Source organism: Akebia trifoliata, chromosome 3 (assembly GCF_017979445.1).
Source record: "Akebia trifoliata isolate Shusen 1 chromosome 3, ASM1797944v1, whole genome shotgun sequence".
NCBI classification, from domain to species: Eukaryota; Viridiplantae; Streptophyta; class Magnoliopsida; order Ranunculales; family Lardizabalaceae; genus Akebia; species Akebia trifoliata.
Window position 1 is genome coordinate 33959009 of NC_141377.1, and position 19971 is coordinate 33978979.

Consider the following 19971-nt stretch of genomic DNA (forward strand, 5'->3'; position numbering starts at 1 on the left):
TACAGCATTAAATGTGGTTTAAGACTAGTAGCTTCTTTTCATTTATAGAAGATGGATCAAATGTGGGCTATCCTCAATTTACACTAACGTTTTAAAATTGGTCTCCGAATCAGGTCAACTTGATTGAATTTTGAGTTGGTAGACACTAAAATTTGTTAGAACTAAAAGGCTCTAGGCCGATTCAAGAGGGCTGGATTCATGAACTGAATTGCTCGACACTATCGCTGTGTTTGGTTTGAGAGAATTGGAGAGAAGAGAAAATAAATGAGCTTCTTTCCATTTCTCTAGTTTGGATTGTTAAGTGGGGAGAGAAGAGGAGAGAGAAAAAAATGTGAGTTTTCTTTCTCTCCAAAAGTGGAGAGAAGAGGAGAGAAATGGAGAGAAACCCTTTTAAAATATTTTATAATTCGAACTCGCACTGGATCTCTTTTAAGATATTTTAAAATATTCCAAAGTTGTCAAAAGTTCTCTCCTATCAATCCAAACATGATGGAGAGAAATTGAGTTTCTCCTCCCTTCTCTTCTCTTCTTATAACAAGTTTCTCTTCTCTCCACTTCTCTCAATCCAAACATAACCTAAAACTTGTTTGAATCAAATGACTGTAGATGATGCAAAATGAACTGGCTCATGTACATGTCATGTGAAAATATTTGAGTGGTTTGGCAAAAATGTAATCAACAAGAAGGGGACAAAGCATTGCTTTGAAGATCTAGAGATTACTATGATGTGAAATGGACATTTAATGTAAGTGCCAACTAACTTAGTTGATAAAGGCTTTGGGTGATGATATCGGAGATTTGGGTTCAAATTCCGCCAGCAACAGGATACTGAACTCATTAAAAATAGCCTTACTGATAAAAAAAGCATTGCACATTTAATGTCTTTAAGAATTTGTCACATTGCGTCACATTGGATGACAGGAGGATGTAGTTCATTCACGAAGGGCATTAACCATATATATTTGGGAAACATTAAATACATATCTAGTTTAAGAACCACTATCTTCTCTCTTTCCACACTTATTAGCAATATATGAGTATTTTTTTTTTTTAAATAAGCAAGTGGGTTGGTGATTAATAATTAGGAGACAATGGTGGGTTATGAACCCAGGTTGCAATATCAACACTCACAAACTTTACCAATTAACTCAACAAGGTGGCATCTCTTGAATATAAATGTATATATATTAGAAGGCCTAACATAATTTTGGATAAAATAGTCTTTTGAGTAAAACATCTAGGATTTTTTGTAAAAGGTTACCATGTTGAAGACATCCTGAAATTCACCCATCAATTCTTGCACGTCCGAATCCATTAGTAACTCTTGAGGTGTTACAACACAACTGGGCAATTGCAAGAACATGACATACCTTCCAGAATTACAAGTCTTCTTAATATTTTGGCCATCCACAACTTCAACTCCATGTTTAGATTCTCCTTTAAAGGGATATAGTCCTGCCCATTCAACTTGAATTTCATCTTCAAGTTGGCGAAGTCCCAAACAATAGGCCCGAGAGTTCGAAGCCAATGAGCCCCCAATACAGCATCACATCCTCCAAGGGGTAATAAGAAAAATTCTATAACAATAGGAACTCTTTATAACACCATGCTCACAACTGGGCATTTCCCGTCACAAGGTAACTTGTCGCCATTTGCAACCAATACCTCGAATCCTCCAGCTTCGTGAATGGGTAACCAATTTTCTTGGCCAAGCCATGATCAAGAAAATTATGAGTGCTATCAGAATCAATTAGTACCATCACTGGTCATCGTCCCATCCGTCCTCTCACCTTCATTTTTTGGGGGTGTTAATGTGCCGGCAATTGCATGCAAAGAAATTTCAGGTGGAGCATCATCATCATCTTCTTTTGTTCCATATTCTTCCAAGTCTACAGCATCTCTTTCTCTGTCATCATCTTCCTCGGGAGACATTCCATCCATTAAATTGAGCCCTTGCATCTTACATTTGTGTCCGGGATTGAATTTTTTTGTCACAATTGTAACAAAGTACCTTATCTCGTTGTTCCCTCATCTCCGCAGGAGTTAGCCTTTTAATTGGAGGGATTTATGGCTTACTTGATCCCCCATAGGTGAAAGCTGCACTTCTGCTACTCCCTGGATGGCTTTGTTTTCTACGAACTATGATCTTTTCTTGTTGCAGGCGTGCCAATCTGGTGGCAGCAGAGAGAGTTAGTGGCCTTAGCATTTGGATGCTTAGACAGATCTCTTTCCTCAAATCCCCAATGAAGCAACTTATCATAAACGCTTCATTTAGGCCCTCCGTCCAGTTGGCGAGCTTTTCCAAATGCGTTTGATAGTGTCCCACGGTGGTAGTTTGTCGCAACATAGTGAGTTAGGTTGTGGGATCTTCATATTCGGCCGGGCCGAATCTCACTGTCAACGCCTGTGTAAACACATCCCAACTAGTGATAGCATTTGATTTTTCCATCCATCGAAACCACTGTAATGCCCTCCCCTCCATGTGAAAAGAGACTATGAGCAATCTTTGTATACCTGGAGTTTGGTGATGTAGAAAAAACTATTCGGCTCTATAGACCCACCCCGTTGGATCTGTTCTGTCAAACCGAGGAAAGTCCAAACGAACGGTGGGCGTATGGATCGCTCTTTCATACTCAACATGAGGCAGATTGATTGACTTGTTCACTGATTGCTCTCCAGACTGCTCCCCTATCTCCTTGTTGAGTTCCTTCGACAAATGTTCATACTTGGAGTCTAGAGCAGCGAACCTTTGTATCATTTCATTTAAAAGTTGTCTCTGCACCTTTGAATCTTCTTGTATGGTTGTAAGAATCCGTCCTTGCGCCTCTGATGTTGCCTTTAATTGTCCAATCGATTCATCCGACATAAAGAACTTGATTCCATCAGCCATCCCAAGTTTGTCCTCTCTAATACCACTGATACGTGATTTCTTCTTAGAATTCAGAAATCTAAAATCAATCGAATATTTCGATGATAACCACCTCCTAAGACATAATTCAGGAAGGAGTTTAGCCTTTTCATTGATAAATGCTATGCTTTATACAGCTGCTCCTTTTGACTTGCTGAAACTAACACATAACATAACTGACTCCAACAACTACTACCGCATGATAGGAGCAAGACTCCTCTAGGATAACTACTTAATTCAATCACTAAGAACATGCCTATAACAGAACATGAAGAACATGGCTAAAACAGAACAGACCCACTTCCTATAACTACTCCCACATATGTACAACTAACCCACATACATCATAGCAGACCCACAAACACAGACATTTGTCATGGGGTTTGAGGGTGTTGGGTTGATTTGTTTGCTTGTTTTTGTTTTTTTCTGAGAATGTGAAAACAATGAGATAGAATATAATATCTGATTCCCTTTTTGTTTGTTTTGTATGTAAGTTAGATGTAGTTCCATTTCAGAATGAATGTGTTGCTCTGCTTCAGGTTTGATTTTTCTCTTCAAGTATTTGCTATGTGTTTTTATCACATAGAAATCATAATCTACCTGGACCACTGAATAAATTCATTTTAATGTAAGTGTTTAGAGTTTCTATTTTGTTTTTCAGTGAATTTTTTTTCTTTTTTTCCTTTAATTTCAGGATTAGACTTAGGAAATGAACATCAATTCGGTGTTGTAGGAAGTTATAAAGGTGTGAACTTAAGAAGATATAGACAAACGATACAATGGGAGAGAGAAAGTTTCTTCGGTAGTGATCTTGAAGCACAAGAAGCATTGCATTATGAAGGAGAAAGAGAGAGAGTAATTAGCCATGTTTTAGATTTTGAAGCTCATTAATACCAAGAATTTTTAATCAGTTTCCCATTCATATGAATGTACCAAATGCGGTAGGAGTTGAGTTTTCAACTTGACTTGATACCCAGACGTAGAAGATCCATTCTCTTTTCTAAATCTAGTCATCAAAGCTCAATTTTGAACCCATGAATTCAATGCCCTCATGGTGTAAAATGTTTGACATTATCATTAAAATACCTTGGTTTGAATTGGATCCTATCCGGTAAAAAATACCATATTGAGTCAACAAGTGGTGTTTAAGATCATCATTGAAATTATAAACACTTTGTTGGAGATATTCTGTGTTCTTAAAACAAATTATAAATCCAAAAGAATAGATTGTAGAAAGTGAAGATCGGAAAGAACTTATCGATTTTGATGTGACTGAGGCATGGAAGAGTCATTGTCCTTAAAATCAAATTCGTGCCCTTTTATGATGACATCCATAGTGCGAAAGGCGTGCACTAAGATTTTCCGATGGGTTGTCCACAAACACATGACGGCTTGAGCAATTACTCCACTCGAAATCCCTTTGTCCTGAGTGCATTACAAATACTTTTTGTTACCAGAAAGGACCATGGAGGTAATATATCTGATTTGATCAGGTTCATGCCCCTGACTGAGACGAGTATTTTGATTGCTTGGTTAACTTCTATTCTTTGGGAATTGTCTTTTAATTTTGTTGTCACCCGCACAAAGTCTGGTTTTTTTTTTTTAAGTGTTCTATTCCTTAGAAAACTTGCAAGTCAGTCATCCACATTAGTATACTATTGGTTCTTCTCATATTTTGGCACTAAATAGTGGTAAAATATGTGCAATCTCAGGAGTTCCATGACATATATGCCAGATGATGGAGATAACTGAGTCCATCCTCCATATTCCAGTGCAAAATCCACATGATGACGTAACCCTTATTCCTTATGATCAAGTTGATGCATTTATAAAAGGAGAATCTTCAAACGCAGAACGCCCAACTCAATTTCACATTGAGAAGGAAAAAAAAAACGAGTGGAAGGTAGCTTAAAGAGCTACAAGAGTGATGAATATCTGGAATACAAGCTGTAAGTATCATACTTTGTTAAACTTCCATTCCTTTTGGCCCGTTTTCTATTGTAGGCCACAAAGAACTGTGCATTGATTGATGAAGGTGTCAGCTTGTTAAGTTGGTTAAAGTCTGTGAGTGTTGATACCACGACGAGGGTTCAAAACCCCATTTCACCTACTAATTACAAACCACTAACTCTTTTTCTTATTTTAAAAAGAGAGATTCTATTATCACACCAACTTTTGCTAACAGTATCCCAATTCATATGTAAATAACCAAAGAATTAACACTCATCTTGGGGTGCTGGTAGTAAAAATTGGTGTGGCAATACAAGCTCTCTTTAGAAAAAAGAACATTTCCATTGACACCATATCATATATATATGGTTCGCATTTGCAAAATTCAGTGTGATCGGCAATCTTAACCTTGAGCTATTGGTGCTAAAGTATTGTGAATTTGTGATATACTGGAAAATTTCTGTGAGATACTAGGCATTCAAATGGTGATCTGCCAATTGTATGCTCTTCAATTTTGACTGAATTTTATATGTGGGCTCTTAGCTTTGGCACTAAAAGCTTTTTCATTGTGAAAGCTAATTGAATCTTTCTTAATTTTATATATCAATATAACGAAATCTCTCTAAACTATTGGGGTCCCATCTCCCCCAAAAAAGTAAAAAGCACATTGCTGAACCTGCATAAGATTTTGACTTAATACCAGAAACCGAGCTGCTAGACCAGAATCGATGCGGGGCTGTACTTGCAAGTTTCTTGTGAAGCGCCTCCACGAGACATAAATGTCATTGGAGGTGGTGCCAAGAAAACCCCGTATATTTCTAATGAGATCAAACAGCAAACAATGTCAATGTTTTATCTTGGCTATCCTGAAGAACTTGTGTTACACAAACAGATTGTAGGAATTCAAAGTTATTGCGGTTCGAAACCAAACGTCAATAAATTTGCATCTCAAATTTGTCCGTGAAATTGGGTGGACTGTCGACCGATCAACACATGAGTTGGATCTGGATGATGAAAAAAGCATACGATAATGGGTTGAAAAGAATCCAAATAATATATTCTACAGCTCTTATACTTCAGAAACGGACGCGTTCATCTTGGGGATTCAAACAGAATGGCAGCTACAAAAAATGATCCATTTTGGTCATCATGGACAAATGGCAGCTGATTCATCTTTTGGCAAAAAGAAACTCAAGGTACAGTAATTTAAACAAGCTTATTAGAACTATATAGTATACGTGATTGTCATGGTTGTTGTGGAGCCTAATGGTACCTGGTCAATAACGAGGTACTGAGCTCGCTGGGGGATTGAAGGGGGGCCAACAGCCCCCCAGCTCGGTGCCCCCCCCCCAAAAGAAAACTTCCCAAAGAGCATTTTCATAATTTCACTAGAGCATGTAAAACCCTAGTTATGTGTCCTGGGGTATGTATATTTCTCTTTTTGGTGAAAGGTGGTAATCTATAACTGCGAGTTTTCTCTTCATAGTGTGTGATCCATGGACGTACCTCAATCTTGAGGAACCACGTAAAATCTTTGTGTGATTTGCATTTGATTTTTCGATTCATTTCTTGGCTCGATAGCCCCTGTTTTCTGAACAATGGTGTTTTGGAATGGCAGTATCCGCTGTGCAGGCTTCTTATGTTCAACTCGAGACAAAAAGCAATCCCAGTTGCGTGGGTGATAACCCATAGCTTTGCTAAGCGAGATGTTTCTAAATGGATGGAAGCTCTTCTTGATAGAGCTCGTAGTATTGATTCCGTTTGGAAGATCAGTGGGTTTCTGATTGATGATGCAGCTGTAGAGGTTCAACCAATCAGGCAAGATGTTATCTATCTTTATATTTGATTAAAATTAAGCTTTTATAGTAGAACAGGGCTGTCCAGGTCTTAAACTATTATTGAATGGTGATCCAGGGATATATTTTTCTGTCCTGTACTTTTCTGCCTTTGGCCTGTTCGTAAATCTTGGCTAAGGAATATTATCAAGAAATGTAGTAACACTGAAGTTCAACGAGAGATTTTTAGACGTCTTGGCCAAATCGTGTACACCATTTGGGGTGCAGTTGATTCTGTGGATGCCATTTTAAAATTCATCCAAGATTTTGTTGACCAAACTGCCTTCATGCGATACTTCAAAGCTAATTGGCTGCCTAAGATCAGTTGGATCTCTTTCTCTCTCGCACACATACATACACATACACAATCATTCGTTCTACATGTCCATTTACTTTTATTTATTTTATTGCTAGACATGTGGCTTGCAACGATGAAAATTTTTCTACTTGCAAGCCAGGAGGCATCTGGGGCAATTGAAGTGTACCATTTGAACCTGAAACACGTATTTCATGATGATTCACATCTCGGAGTACACCAACGAGTTGATTGGTTAGTGCACAAACTGACAAATGTGTTGCAGTCAAGCTACAAGCTTTATTGCAATGAAGATAAAAATGGTCAATTTCTTAATGTCAAGTGCATTGCTTCTACATCATGGCATCGAGCACAACAAATTCCAGACACGTCTGTTACTTTGGATGATAAAGACCACCTCTTTCCCAAAGTTGTAAGTCAGAAAGACACTAATCAGACACATATAGTGTGGAATCCTGGGTCAGAATTCACTTTTTGTGATTGTGCATGGTCGATGCAGGGAGACCTTTGTACGCATGTCATCAAAGTTAATATGATGTGTCATAATCTTCAAGGTTATCGGGTCTCCATGTCATTTCAGTATTTCAAAGAGATCTTAACCAATATGTGGCAAAAACCTATGTACGATTCATTTTCACTTGATCAATCAATGGCTTGGGCACACCAGATTCTAGACCAAATACAGAGGTTAGCTGAACTAAACAATTGCAAAGATATAAGCGGTGTAGTAAATAATTCACTGTTGAAGTGGGCTGCTAAGAAATCCAGAACGTTAAATGGTGTACCATCAATGACCCTGGCACTTCCTCCGAACTTCAAGAAAACTCTAATAAAGCTTCCATAAAAAAGAATCGGGCACGGAAGGTATTGTCATTGTTAAGGTGATTGTTTCAATTGATGGTGAAGGCATTTTGTTTATTGGTAAGTTTTATTTTCGCCTTTTAGTTTCAATTGTCAATTGCCAATGTCCTTTTTCTAACATTGTTTTTTTAATGATATTTTTAGTTGATTGTGTTGGTAATGTATTTCAGTTGGATTTCATTTTTGTTCTTTCTATGACTTCTCATACCATTCTTAGGACTCCATAGTTTCTTTATCTTTGGTTCTACATATCTCACAATCTCTAGGAGATCCATTATGATGTGTTGATAGCATGAACCAGTTACCTTGTCCTCTCCTCTGTGACGACACCTCTGAATTTAGTGTTTGTTTGGAAAATGAGATGGTTATAGAAAGAATCTTGAAAACAAAATTGTCGTTTGGGCTGGTACCTTACAAATTCTTTTTTGCTTTTGTTCCTCAAATCTTGGCAAGTTGAGTCTGTGCCATGATTGTAAGAGATTGATGCCTAAATTTGCTTCCAAGTGGTCTACTTGAGCAATCTATACCTAATAGTGTTGTAATTACACCAACATTAGCAATATTTTGTTTCCATCCTCTAGGCTGTTTGGGTTACAACTCCCATAGAGTTCTGCTCCAAGACTTCAAGCATTGTCCCATCTACCAAGGGAGAGTGATTATAGTTTATAGAAAAAAGAAGAAGAAACATTCAAAAGATTACTTTAGGTGAAGTTGAGAAAAAGCTATTGCCCATATTGGAGGATATTTGTCGTTCAAGCCAAGAGAGAATTTGAGACACTACACCCTCCCTTGTCTTTCAGTGTCTAGGTATCTACTATAAGCCTCTTCTCTTTTGAACCTCGTCGAGAAAGAGGAAAAGGAATGTTGAACTATTCATTGGTTGAGTCACAATTCCTAGGGAAATGGACGATTTGTTTTTTTCCCAAGTTACGGTGTTAATTTCGATCAGCCTGGAAACGTAAATATTGATCAAATTTTCATTTGAAGTTTAGAAAATAATCGAACAATCATGAAACTCTCAAGTTATCAATCTACAATATAAAGTGAGGAAATGAAGATTCTTAGTGTTTCTCTAGATGTTGGCTTTGGTATGTTAGACTTAGACGATAAAAAACAACTAATTATACTTTGAAATGAGAGTAATCATTTGAAATTATGTATGTGCATCTTCATATGTAAAATACATGTTTACATGGATAAACTATGGAGTACTACATTCATGCATTGTTACTCACACACATTTATATATTAGAATGCATCAAAGTCCTTGACCCGATTTGATAAGTTCCTATAGATTATGAAGTCGAGTATTGATCACAAACAGTATTGGGTATTTTCTGGATTCTAAATTACAGATACTTGTTGCAGACTTTATAAACTTATCAAGTTGGCACCTTCAACTATGTTAGAATATGACTTTTGGCGTATCCTTAGGTTGGTTGGTTGAAGCTAAATGTTGATGGTGCAGTTATAGATGATCATGGTCTGCAACTCGGAATTTGGTTTCAGCGCTTTTATCCATTTATATTGGCACCACTGCAAGTATCATTGAAGAAGTTTGGTCCTTCCAATGGTTGGGAAGTAATCAGCATTTTTGTGTGTGCACATGGGCCCAAAATGGTGACCTTTGCGCCTTCAGAAACTGCTCTACACACTTTTTTGGGCCAACTTAATGGATGTACATTTCCCATCATGAAGTTAGAAACCTTGAATTCAAGTAATTAAGTTGTATTACTCAAAATCCTGAGGGGTTGGCTCAATGGCAATTTCAGACTGTTAAGCGGTTCATGCCCATAGGCCATGAGTTCGGTACCCAGTATGAGCATTAATTCCTCAGTGGCCACCCGTGAGGGCGCACCCTCACTTACCTGGTGTGTCATGTGCAAGTGTTGCTCGTTCCCCGGGACTATACTTGGACTTAACTCTTGGAGTGTTGAATGTGGTGAAGTTTTTATTTGCATTCGACTTAATGGTTTCACGATCCCTTTGAGAGTTCAGTTTCTTTCGTGGAACTCTTTCATGACATCATTCTAAGTCTTTTATTTGATGAATGTAAAGACATGAGCTAATGAAGAGCGGGTCCAGATGATATCCTTTAAAACAATTAAGCCATTTGATCCTCAGTAAACCCTCGGAGACGCATGTGTGTCTTGGGGCATCCCAGTCCCATCATACATGTCCATGTCAGGCATAGTGGATTTTCTGGCAGATTGGCCCCAGGGAATAAAAACAATGCCTCTGGGCTGGTTGCAAGGTCATCGACCTTTTCCTTGTTTCATAAAGTGCTTTCTACTTGCATGACTTGATGGGCCAGAGTAAGGTCTGGTCCTATTTACTTTAATGAAGGGACCAAGATCAGAGGATCACATATGTAAGCCTAGTGAGTTCCAAACATAATATGATCCTAGCTGCCAAAACTAATGTAAGTCTCCAGGGCAAGGAATTAGCAATGCAACAATTTGGAAAATGACGGGTTTTACTAAAGAGGTTCACAAGAAAATTTTAGCCCAAAAAATAATATAATCGAAAGAATTCTCAATCTGATGAAATAAACATATGAGGCCATATAAGCTTATATACATCGACAGAGAGAGACATAAAAGTCTCGATAATGTACGAATTAGGATAGCGGTTGTTTAAACCCAAGCAGCCCCTATCCTTAGCATGAATTGTAACTTTCTATAGGAAAAACAAATGACAACTCGCCAATGCAGGCACATGATTGTATAAGTGTTATTTCTTACACAGATTTGTCTTTCTACTTGCCAGAAACGCCTCCATTTGTTGTTTGTCGATCAATCATCGAACTTGATGGATTCTGGATCTACAGCCATAGTAACAGATTCCTCTACAATATTGCTGCAGACATCATCCTCACATGTTACAAGGTTGACAGGTGTTTGATGTGGGACAGAATCTACCCTTGGAGGGGAGGCTACGATGGACTCTGGAAAAACAGTTTCCTCAGCAATGTCACAACAAACACCATTTTGACTTGCTAGCTGGTTGCTTGTTCCACAACGGAGTTCTTCATCCAAAACACCATCTTGAACCCCACCTCTAACTATGCCTTGACTCTCATTGGGCATATCTTCCTCTACATTCTCTACAATGCCACTAACGGATACACCACAACTGACTGGCTGTTGTTTAACTTCCAACCTGGATGGAGTGACCTCAATGGATTGTGAAGTATTATCCATCAATTTGACAGAAACTCCATCCTCTAAAACATGGCCATGAACACCTGTTTCAGTAGCTACAAGCCCAGCGGATGTTTGTTGCTCGGCAACCCCATTGACAGCATAGTCATTCACTAACACCACATCATCAGGGCGAGATTCAAATGCACTGCCACATCGATCTCCATCTACCGTGGCAGTCTTGCTAGCAAAAAATAGGTTTACATTCGCATCTTGGCTCCCATTTTCTAAATTATTATCTTCATTCTCTAAAATGGTATCAATAGGTCCAATCGCATTGACTGTATGTAGCTCAATAGGCGCAGATCTGGATGGGGAGGTCTGGATGGATTGGTGGTTCACATCAGCACTGTTACCACTAGTTGTCTCTGCAACATTGCTACGATCGATATCGTCGGTTGTCATTGTGCATTGCTCGGCAGCTGATGGGGGGATTTTGATGGATTGTGGATCGACATCCATCAGGCAGCCAGTAATATTTCCTTCTGAAACATCACCACAAACACCCTCGAAAACCATTTTCTCACGACAATCTTCATCTGAGATATCTTCCCGAACATCATCCCGAATCGCAATACCAATATTGTTGGAAGAAAGATTCTCACTGAGCAAATACATCTCTTCATTCCCTAAGACGGTATCAGTAGATGGAATCCCATTAGAAGACAACAAAGATAGTGGATCAACGTCCATCTCACTGCAAACATTTATTGTCTCTGCTGTCTCACCACAAACACCATTTTCACTCGATACTTGACTGATCACCTTCTCGCCACCCAAATCACCCGCAACATCACCTCGAGATTCATCTCTGACTCCAGAGGCATTTTCTATAGAAGATAATACGTTCTCAGTTGTACATGGGTTATCATTTACTACATTTGTATCTCTATTAGCAGAACCACTACTAGTAAGTTCTTTCTCTACAGAACTCACCGAAGTCTGCACACATTCTAGATCAACTAAAGCATTCAATTGCCTCCGTACACAAACAGCTAGAGAAACCGCATGATCACATATCAAAGAATCGTGAGGTGGACAATGAAGAATATTGATCAAAGTTTGGTTAAACTTGAAGAGACTGATAGAGGGCTCAGCAGAACCCTTTTTGCGACAGAGTCTACTCACCTTCATCACGTGCTTACATAGGTTGCCCATTACTGACCAATCGCAATCACATAATGCAAACTCAGAGCCAGGGTTCCATATAACATGAGCATTCTTCCCAACATGCTGACTAATTACTTTTGCGTGTCTACCTTCCAAGACAACATCAGAATCTGCAATCTTCAAAGCTCGGTGCCATGGTGTTAAACAATTCGTCCAATGATCCTTCCTGTATCGGGCAAAATCTTCTTTCCGTGGATACTCATCAAGCCAGACAGAAGAATGCACTTTTGCCCACAACTTATTGACCAGCCAATCAGTGCGTTGATAAACGTTTGGGTCCTTCTCATTCAACAACCTTAGCTTCAATTGATGGTGGTAATACTCTATTGCTGCACAAGTCTCCTGGCTAGCAAGTGGAAGAGTCTTCAATGCAGCAGTCCACATCCCTAAGGCAAAAAAAAAAGACAAGAAAAAGAAAAGTGTGTGATTAGCAACAGATATATACAGTAAGTATCTTCACTTCATGACAGAATTGAAGCTTATACAGCCTTACTAAAAGCCAGAGAAAATAAATGAAAGATTACATCAGAGGAAAAACCCTTTATTAAAAAGATAAGGTTGAACCTATTCTTGGGAACCAGATCGCCCTAAAGTAATCCATGAAATCCAAGCAGTCAAGAAAATCTTCCATGAAATCTTCAAACAAATCTACATCGCCATTTCCTTTGCAGATGCTATATACTGCCTCTCCAAGCCGTCTTGACATCTCAGAACGCAATTCAGTTTCAGGACATTTCTCTACCAGGTTTTTATGCCAAGCATGACGAACACGCCAAAAGCATATCAACACAGAGCACTGAAAAACTTCCCTGAGTAAAAAAGAGATAAATTTACTCCCAATTCGCAAATAAGTCTATAAAAGATAGATTATGTCACAATCCCTTAGTCACTGTTCAGAATAAATACTTAATGGCGAACCTGATGGTAAGGACATCAGCTGAAGGATCATCCACTATAAATCCAGCCAGCTTCCATGTAGGATCTGTCGAATGGACTCGTCTGTAAAGAGCCCTAATCCACTTATATGCATCCTCGTATGCAAATCTTGGTGTTATTATCCAAGCTACAGGGATAGCCTTGTTGTTTGAATCAAACACGAGGATACTGTGAACAGGAAACTAGAAGAAATGGCACAAAAGAGCACAATGAGATTCAAAGTGTTCGACAACCTTCATTAACTTGACAAAAGGAATTGATAGGATTAGAAAATGAATAAAACAATGAACCTTCAGTTTATTTGTTCCGAATCTTGAATCAGATGCCACGAGACTGCGATTGCCAAACCGAATCATTTGTTGCAACTGCCACTTAGTTTGAATACCAAGAGTAAAAGGGTTTGAATCAGAGAAGTCCTCACGAAAGAAAATGTCACTCTCGTGTCTATCAGCCCACATTTCAATGCTGACCGCATCATCCTCATCCAGATCATACTTGGAACGCCGGATACTCCTCTCTAGTCTCCGGACATATCTGTGTGTGAGAAGGTCATCACGGTTACATGGGCCACCTTGTTTCTCTACTGATTCGCCATATATATGCATTATAGTTTCCACTCCAACACCTAGATGAAGTAGTGACGTGAGTAGGAGACGGAGATCCTCCGAGATGTAAGGGGCAAACATGGCCCGCGTTCCAACGGCCTTCGCATCCTGCGGGCCATGGCAAGGTAGCCCTTTTTCGTCTACATGTTTTTCTTGCTTATATATGATAAGTGCAGCCGAGGGCTTAGCAATTAAACGCTTCACAAAGAAATAGCATTGGCAACCTCTCTTTATACTTGGCCGGCCGGAAGATTTCTTCTTGGGGACATAAGTGCTCCTGCTCGGACGTACATTGCCACCCTCCCTACGATCGTCCGGGCCAAAGGCGCATCGATACCTATACATTAAAATGGATGGTTTGATTGAGAGAATAGCAAGGCTTGAAAGGAGGGCCACTAGAATAATAGGGTAAGAGACTCACATGGTGAATTCAAGAACGCCATCGACCTTTTCCTTGGAAGAATGCCCTCGTCTCCTAGCTTCAACATAAAATCTGGTGGGGAATTCTTTGTTTTTGGATTCACCCTCGAGGAAGTGATCCACCCTATCAAAGGGGATGAAAGCAACTTTTTCAATATTGTCAGACCAACCCTCCACTGTAGACCACTTGAGATCAGCTGAAGAGAACTCCAATGTTGGAGGACTCTGCACTGGGAGGGCTAGAATTTTGTCCCATCTTGCCATCTGAATAGACACAAGAATAAATCATTCATGCTATGCAAAAGGAAAACTGGATCCGGCCTAGTTCCCTGAATCTCTATCTCTAACTTGAAAGCCCAAAATGAGGTATTAAGAAAAATGTAAATCAAAATCAAAATAATGCCAAAACCAGCATAATGAATTACAACAACAACAAAAAAAAAGGTTTAATTGTATCGAAACTCGATTTTAAAACTAAATCTCCTTTTGATGCAACGTTTCAGTTGTAAGAAAAACCAAAATGGTTTCGACCAAAACATTTCAAAACGACCACCATAAAGAAGCAAAACAATGTGAGGTCATGTCATTGAAAGATAGGTGTTTGGGATCATGGAAGTATATGTTCCTACCTAGGCAGAAAATTGACTCTCATCAAAAGCATTCATTTGGCATTTCAGTTTACTTTGTTTCTCTTTCCATTCCTGACAGCATGAAAAATCAAGCAGATAAGTTATTTCAGGATTTCTTGTGGAATGAGAAAGATGGGACAATGAAATTTCATTTGGTCAATTGGAAGATTGTGTGCAGTCCTAATATATATATATTTTTTGGGGGGGGTGGTTAGGGTTTCGCAATCTTTGGACTATGAACCTGACATTACAAAGGAAATGATAATGGAGATTTGATGTGGACAATATTGCTCTCTAGATGAGAGTCATCAATACAAAATATGATGTAGTAAACTTTGACTGTGAGAGTAAGGAGGTGAGATTTCCATATGAGTGTGGTGTGTGGAAGGGTATCCTTAAATTACCTCTTGATTTCTTTGAGAGGATTGCATTTCGGGTGTAAAGACAGCTGAACATGTTATTATTCTACACTGTACTTTCTCTCGGCAAGTGTGGGGTTTCTTTTTGAGTGGAGGGGTGTTCCCAACATCAGTCCAATCACTTTTTCAATCATGGGCAGATTGGGATTCCTCTTCCTTGGATGCAAAGGGACTGCTTTGGAGTGTTACCCCATTTGCGATTTCATGGGGTTTTTTTGAAGGAGCGTAATGGTTGTTGCTTCGAAGGGAAGGCTGAGGACACTTCAGCATTATCAGTGCTTATTTTGTCTTGTTTTTTTTTTTTTTTTCTTTCTGAAGTAAAGTCTTTTAAGGAGTTTAGGGGAGTCTTTTTTAATGATTTCATGGGAAGATGGGATTGGGTGTGTAGTATTGTAGTTTCTTAACTTTTTTTTGTCCTTTCTCTTGTACTATTGGTCACCTCGACCACTTTATCAATAAAATGCTTTTGCTTATCCCAAAAAAAAAAAAAAAAAGGAAAGGGAATAGGAACCAATTTTCGAAAATTCAATGATGTAGTTATTAACATTTTAGATAACAATTCTCGAACTCATATTGCATTTTTTTCCAAAAAGAACCTACCAATTTAGAATTTTATTTTTCGGGCCGAAGAAGAAACCTCTTGGGACTTTGGATTCTAGAAAAACACTAATGATTGGGAAGTTGATTCGATCACTAGTCTTATTAACTGCTTATCTTTGATTCGTATCGCTCTTCTCAAAGATCATTGAATTTGATTGGGGAGTAGTGATTTGTACGTTCACAAGTCCTTAGTTTTCCCTCCATCGTCTGATTTTCCGGCATCTGCCATTTTGGGGTTCTCGTCTCCCTTCAAAGAAAATTTCTCTATTTAGTACGCAAATTTAAATAGGAGTCTAATGGTAAAAACAATCATTGTCTAGGGCATCATCTTGGTCACTTTTTGTGTCATTGTTGGGAGTAAGGTCATTGGGGAGTCAAATATTCACCTTATGATCTACAACAATATGGTTCATGCCCTTAGTCCCATTTCATATCTCTTTTTGGTAGTTGATGGGTTTTCCTCCAATTATCCTATCTCTATTCAAAGTTAGTAGTTTACGATTTTTCTAGGTAGGAAAGGGATATTTGGGCTTCTGGCTCATTTGGTTAATTATTGGGGCTTGTGGAAGGAGAGAAACAGCCGAAGGCTCACAAGAAGACGAGGAAAGAGGTCCTTTTAGACACCCATCCTCTAGTGTTTTCTCAATTTACATCAAATTCAGTTTATTACACTTGATTTAGGATGACCATCCTGGCAATAGTAACTGATTGAATCTTTGAATACTGCAATACGTCTATGATAATCCTCAAGCATTTCATGCTCCTTACCATTCATCATCAACATTCTTGGTTTTATGTTCTTTTGATACAGGAAATTTAAGGATTTCATGGATTATTTTTTAAAACATTCTATGAAGTGGTAATCGAGGGTCTTTGGTTCAATTTTTGTGGTGTCTTTTTCTATGTTTTCCTTGTATTATGCAGGTCTGCTCAACCACTTCCTTTACTCTTTTTGATTGATAATATATGTTCTTATATTCTTTAAAAAAAAAGAATGACAAGAACCAAAACAACACACCAAAAGTGAGGAACGCTAAACCCATGTCCCTTTTGGGGTCATTACACTCCACAGCCAATGTCTGCGGCAGCCCATTAAGTGGTGGCTTTCACTTCGGGAAGCCCCCTCTCCCCTCCTCCTCCCACAACTACAGGTACCCTTTTACTCATATGACTCATATGGCGGCTTTCACTTTGGCAACCTTTTTGAACCCTAGGTCTCCCCTTCCATGGAAGTCAATGTCTATGGTGGCTTTCACTCCGGTACCTTTATTTTTGGTCACTAAGTAGCCCCTTCTAAGGATTGAACCTGACTCGAGATGAAGGGGATACATAAAAATAACAAGTTGATATGATCCCAATGAGTCGTACAAAAAATAAAAAAGAAAACAAAACTGAGATCAAGGGAAAGAATATCACTGATTCGAGATGGTCTCATCTCTGAAACTTACTGAGCCAATTTCATAATCATCAAATTTCACAAATCTTTGGCTACAACCCCTTCTATTTATAAGAAATATGGATAGGAATTATACTAGAACTTTAATAGTCTATTCTATTTAAATTCTTAACTCCTAAACAAACTCAATATCTAAGCTGTTAGAGAATAACTTCTTCTAAATAAACTAAACCTATGAAGAAAAAATCATAGTAAACCATAAGAACTAAAAGAATGAAGAGAAACACACAATTAAAGAAAATAAATGAAATTGTGGTCAGTGAAACACAAAATCCAAAATTCCAACACTTAAAACGAATCTATTAGATGACCTAGGATGAAATCTTGGCTGTAATGTAATTCAAGAACCACACAATGGAGATGAAGAAAACAGTGAAACAAAAAAAGCAGAAAACTTTCAATCTGAAATCGAACTACAAAGAATCCAAAAAGCAAACCACACAGAAAGATTAAGGAAAGATATAAGCTTTGTGTCCCGTATTATTTATGTTCAATCTCACTGTTTTCAAATTCTCAGAAAACCCAAATCAACCCCATTGTTTCTCACAAAACCAAATCCATTACATCAAAAAAAAAAAAAAACCCACTGAGAATGGGCAAATGGGTTCTTGAATCCAAAAGTTTTCTGACGGAGAGAGAGTTCTTACAGGTTGTTGATGGTCGAAGTGGCGGCTGTTGGACAAGACAAAGATGCTTCTGTGATGGGCTTTCTGAGGGAGGAGTGTTAGTGTTACTGTTACTGTTAAGGAGAGTTGATAGTAAGGAGAGGAGGTTTTCCATTAATGGAATTTGCCAACGTTTCCCTTTCTTGCAAGATGAGGGAGGGTTTCGATTTCGAATCGTAGTTCAAGAACCGGGTTACGGTTGGACCAGCCGAGTTCCAATATGAACCGATCGAGTCGGCCTAAAGGGGTTTAGACTTCAGAGTTGGAATCCGAATCCGAATCTAAAATCCGACGGATCTTATAAACCAAGATCCGAATTAAAATTTGAAAAATCTATCGCATATCTGATAATATCCGGTCCAATAAAAACCTGATAAAAAATTTGATTGGGTCACTATAAGGAAATTGACTTTCCTTATCTCAAATCCAATCTCCACCCTTGGTTTTTCAATTTCAAAAGCAAGCTATCTTCAACTTACTTCAAGTCTTCAATCTTCTGTTAGAAGGATCCTTCTTTGATGACAAGTATCATCTTAATCCCACTTACTCAGAGAAGGAACGTGAGACCAAAGATCTACTGGAAATAGTAGGGTGGTATGGGTTTTCTATTTGGGCTAGTTAGGATCCTATCGTGTCATCTATCGTGTTAGAAGGATCTTTCTATGATGACAAGTATCATCTTATTCCCACTTACTCAAAGAAGGAACGTGGGACCAAAGATCTACTAGAAATAATAGGGTGGTATGGGTTTTCTATACGGGCTAGTTAGGATCCTATCATGTCATCTGTTGTGTTAAAGATAGGCATTTGCAATGACTCGTCTTTGGGTGGTTGAATATTCCAATAAGACATTATCTATGAAAGAGTTCTATAAAATTAGTTTGGTTGTGTTCTATGTATATAGTAAAATGCATGTGAGTGAAATTTACAAACTAAAAATATGAATTATGTGATAGTCACTTAAAATTATGATTTTTTATCATGTGCAATTAAAAAATACAAAACGATGTGATTAATCTAATTTTCGAATAAATATTATAAAAATAATAAAATCATATTTTTCTAACCATATAAACAAAAATCTAAGAGGACCATGAATCAATAAAATAAGATAATAGTTAAACTTTTTAATCATTGAATCACTAATTTAATATGTATTTAACCCGTTAAAAAAATAGTTTTTGGACAATATTTATCAATATTGTGTATATGACACTATAAAATCATATTAAGAAGAATAAAAATACTTAATAAACTCATTTGCAAAAAAAAAAAAAATTAAGACAAATAAATCAAAAAATGAATATTTTAATCATGATAACACATATCAAATTTATACAATTATGCATGTTCACCACTCAATCGAAATCTCGAATTCCATAATTAGTTTATTCTCATCAATTCTCTAGAAATATGACAGATTTGGTTATAAATCAAGGACAATGACTACAAAGACTTATTTTTTGAAAATATATACCAAAAAGTCCTTTCTAAAAAAAAATATATAGACTCTTTAATACTTCTTTTTTTTTTTTCAAATATTAGTCTAAAAAGGATTTTTGAAGCAAAAATATCATAATTACCCTTTCAACAATTTTTGAGGTACTTCAATGTTTACAAATTAATGACAAATAAAATTATTCAACTCAAAAATTAGCAAGTCGACTTGAATGGGTCAAATAAAATTATATTGAATTTATGAATAACTTTTAATAAATAAAAATATTTATTTTCTATCTTTCTCAAAAATATTAATAACCAAATAAATTAGTCAGGTTTTTTATTTGACTCGGTATATTTTTATATTAAACCGCCTTCTAAAATTGTTAAAAGGGTATTTCAAGTATTTTTCTTTAAAAAAATCTACAAAAGAACCTTTAATAGGTTAATATTTTATTAAGTGAGTCTTAAATAATCTGTATTCTTTACTAAGAGACTATTCGGTACATATTCTGAATAAAGAGTCCTTCACAATCATTTGCCTTAAATAAAATAAAA

The 19971-nt window shown here is 37.5% G+C and overlaps 1 protein-coding gene and 1 pseudogene across 2 annotated transcripts; one reads left to right on the forward strand and one right to left on the reverse strand.

Moving 5' to 3' along the window:
* The first annotated feature begins 1135 nt into the window (after positions 1-1135).
* On the forward strand, positions 1136-12201 carry LOC147406509 (uncharacterized; annotated as a pseudogene). Its single transcript, XR_015176487.1, has 5 exons — positions 1136-1844; positions 4621-4857; positions 5751-6054; positions 6477-6676; positions 6773-12201. The product of XR_015176487.1 is annotated as an uncharacterized LOC147406509 (transcript).
* LOC147406510 (uncharacterized) lies at positions 10386-18116 on the reverse strand. Its single transcript, XM_086434588.1, has 6 exons — positions 17956-18116; positions 14206-14468; positions 13470-14121; positions 13162-13361; positions 12808-13052; positions 10386-12629 (listed from the first exon to the last, which is right to left on the reverse strand). Exons 2-6 carry the CDS (start codon positions 14466-14468, stop codon positions 10666-10668), a joined length of 3324 nt encoding a protein of 1107 aa, XP_086290714.1. The 5' UTR covers positions 17956-18116; the 3' UTR covers positions 10386-10665.
* Positions 18117-19971: the final 1855 nt, after the last annotated feature.